Here is a 3,025-nt window from a genome sequence, read left to right as displayed (position 1 = left end):
TGTGTGTGTGTGTGTCTGTGTGTATGATTAAGTCCTAATCTTTTAATATTGTACATCCACGGTGTTGGAGGACTGTATCATAAGAAGAACAGCCTCACTGTAGGGCTTGGCAATTACTAGAAAGGCTCAATATTATTTTGATTTCTCCTTCCTCAGTTGCATTCCTGAAAATCATCCTCAAGAACAGGGGTCTTCAAACGTGGCCCTTTTATGACTTGTGGACTTCAACTCCCAGAATTCTTCAGCCAGGCATGCCTGGCTGAGGAATTCTGGGAGTTGAGGTCCACAAGTCATAAAAGGGCCACGTTTGAAGACCCCTGCTCAAGAATGTATTCCTGATTGCAAAGAGAAGCTGTTCAGACAATCCTTTGTCCAACTGCCCGGTGGTTCCAAGTGAGAGCAGATCAGCTGCATTCACCTTAAACGATCCGTGAGAATCCACCTTTCTGGCTGACCTTGCAGAAGTAAACTTGGGTTCTACTTGTGATGTGGAAGGAAGAGGGCGGTCCATGGTGCCTCAGGCCTTAATTCAGGGGTGTCAAATTCAATTTCATTGAGGGCCGCATCAGCATTGCAGTTGCCCTGGAGGGGCTGGGTGGGTGTGGCCAGGGTGGGTGCAGCCTACTGGGTGGGCATGGCCAGCTCTACATCGTTCACGTCAAGGGTGCCTGTGGGGGCCTGGGCAGGAGTGGGGCAGATCTGAGGGTCTCTGGCAGAAGGGGGTGGGACCAGGGCAAGCGCCAAGGCATGGTCCATTTCTTCATTCCTCACAAAGGGTGACACCTCCCCAGCATGCACCCAGGGGGCGGGGCCGATGCAGCAGGGGCTGGTTCCTTGCTGTTTCTAGATGGCCTTGTGGAGCTGAATGCATTTCAGCATAGATGTCCACCACAAAATTGTACATTGGCTCCAGGCCGGCCTGGGCCAGGGCCAAGGCAGTGGGGGCCGTTCCCTCATTGTTTCCAGGATGGCTTTGCGGGCCACATGAAACCACTTCGCGGGCCGCATCTGGCCCCAGGGCCTTGTGTTTGACATGTCTGCCTTAATTGAAGGCCTTAATTCAGAGCCCTTAAAACCCACTGTCTTGTCCAGGCAACTTTACCTTCAGCACACTGGCAGACATCATCTGAGCACAACGCGGAGACATACTGTGGCTTGTTTGGAGCCCCGTAGAAGATGCTGCAACGTTGACCTGCAAGGGGAGAGTAGAACAGTCAGAAACTAAAGAGAAGCAGCAGCTGGGTTAATATGAGGAGCTAAGCTTATTTAATAAACTGCCTCTCCCTAACTGTGCCTAAATATCCCATCAGACCCAGTAGGAGAGGTGTGTTCTGGGTCCCGTCCATCGGAGACTACTGTCTGGTGGGACCCAAAAAGAAAGTTTTCTCTCTTTGGGAATTTGCTCTTTGAAACATCTCCCCACTCCCAGAGATCAAACTAGCCTCAACCCTGTTGACATTTCCTAAAGCAGACGTCTTCAACCTTTCTAGATTGGCGGACCGGAGGGAACGGGATGGGGAAGCATTTTATGCGTGCGTGCGGACACAAATGGGGCTGTGAGCATGCACGATGCAAAGGGGGTGGTGCTAGTGTCTGCGTGACAGTCGCTAGCACTGCCCCGTTTTTGCCACACGGTTGCTAGCACCACCCGTTTTCACTGTGCAGCGCCGTTTTCATCACGCGGTGTAGTGGCGGTGTTGCTAGCACGAGTGGGGATGAGTGCACGCACACAGGTGCGTGCATTGGCCAGCCTGTTCCACGGCCCAGTGGCCAGGAGGTCACAGCCCGGTAGTGGGCTGCAGCCCACAGGTTGGGGACCTCTGTCCTAAGGTCTTAAAGACATGGCTATGTTGCCAGGTGTGCGTGTGGGTGGGGGGTCAGACTGCAGGGCAGAGTCTAGGAAACAGTGATATTGATGAAGATTTTAGGGGGTTTTGTTTGCTTTTATCTTGGCTCCTGATTTTCCACGTACAGTACAATGTTGTTGTTGATGGCATTTTTTAACTGTGGTTAGGCACTACAACTTGTGCTTTTGAGACGGGAGGCCCTATGCATTGAAATAAGCCAATAATAGACTAATAAGACTGTGCGATACACTTAAAGATCACAGCGATTCATTTAACAACTGTGGTAAAAATTGTTGTGAAATCAGGTTGTACTTGACTGACAAGTGCAACGATTTATGACAGAAGTTCTGCTCCCAGTTGCGGTTGTTAAGTCGAGGACTGCCCATGCTACAAAATTAGCCTGCCTTTTGGAACAGTCTTTACGAACATTCAGTCATGCCTGCTCTGGAGATATCACAGCACGTCCGACACGTCATTTGTGCCGATCAGAGACTGATTTTTTTTTTTTAAAAAATGCATCCTTCCAGCTCTTCTCACAACTGTTGCTTGCTTTGACTTACTGGGTTCGTAGAAGTCGTAGACGGTAGCGCTGGCTGGTTGCAGTTTTCCCACAGAAACTACCTGTTTGGCCCTGAAAGCGACACACTCACGACCGGATTCTGGGGCCTGGAAACATAAAGAAATATTTAAACTTAAAATGTTATATTCTACCTTTCTTCTGTGATCTAGAACAGGGCTTTTCAACCTTTTCACCCATTGTACCACTTTTAGGATATGGCAACATCCGAGTACCACCAGTCGCCTAGTAAGGTGTCAAAAACTTGATGATCAAAAAAAGAAAAGAAAAAAGTGATGAAGTACAGGTAGTCCTTGACTTACAACAGTTCGCTTAGTGACTGTTCGAAGTTACAATGGCACTGAAAAAAGCGCCTCCCTTGGCACAGCCAAGCAAGACACCTGCCTGCCCACCCGGCAGCGTTCTTCCTCCTGTCCGAGGTTTTCATTGTTGTGAGCATTTCTGTTGAGGATTGGCAGCGGGGGTGGGGTGGGGGGTGTTTGGTTTTTATTCCCCCCATCTGCTGGGTGGTTGCAGCAGGTTTTGGTCACTTCACATGACCCTGGGACACTGTGACCGTCATAAATATGAATCAGTTGCCAAGCATCTGAATGTAAATCAC

The 3,025-nt window shown here is 49.7% G+C and overlaps 1 protein-coding gene across 1 annotated transcript in view; it reads right to left on the bottom strand.

The window, feature by feature from the left end:
- LOC107301009 (complement C4) overlaps window positions 1-3,025 on the bottom strand; it is a 13,710-nt gene that overhangs the window by 4,676 nt on the left and 6,009 nt on the right. The window contains exons 3-4 of the mRNA XM_015830281.1: window positions 2,408-2,513; window positions 1,103-1,192 (exon numbers count right to left, since the gene is read on the bottom strand). Of these exons, the coding sequence (XP_015685767.1) occupies window positions 1,103-1,192; window positions 2,408-2,513 (196 nt within the window). The remainder of the gene's footprint in view (window positions 1-1,102; window positions 1,193-2,407; window positions 2,514-3,025) is intronic.

Source organism: Protobothrops mucrosquamatus, unplaced genomic scaffold (assembly GCF_001527695.2).
Source record: "Protobothrops mucrosquamatus isolate PMUCROS unplaced genomic scaffold, P.Mucros_1.0 scaffold9549, whole genome shotgun sequence".
Classification (NCBI taxonomy): Eukaryota; Metazoa; Chordata; class Lepidosauria; order Squamata; family Viperidae; genus Protobothrops; species Protobothrops mucrosquamatus.
This window is presented reverse-complemented; position numbering and strand designations above follow the sequence as displayed.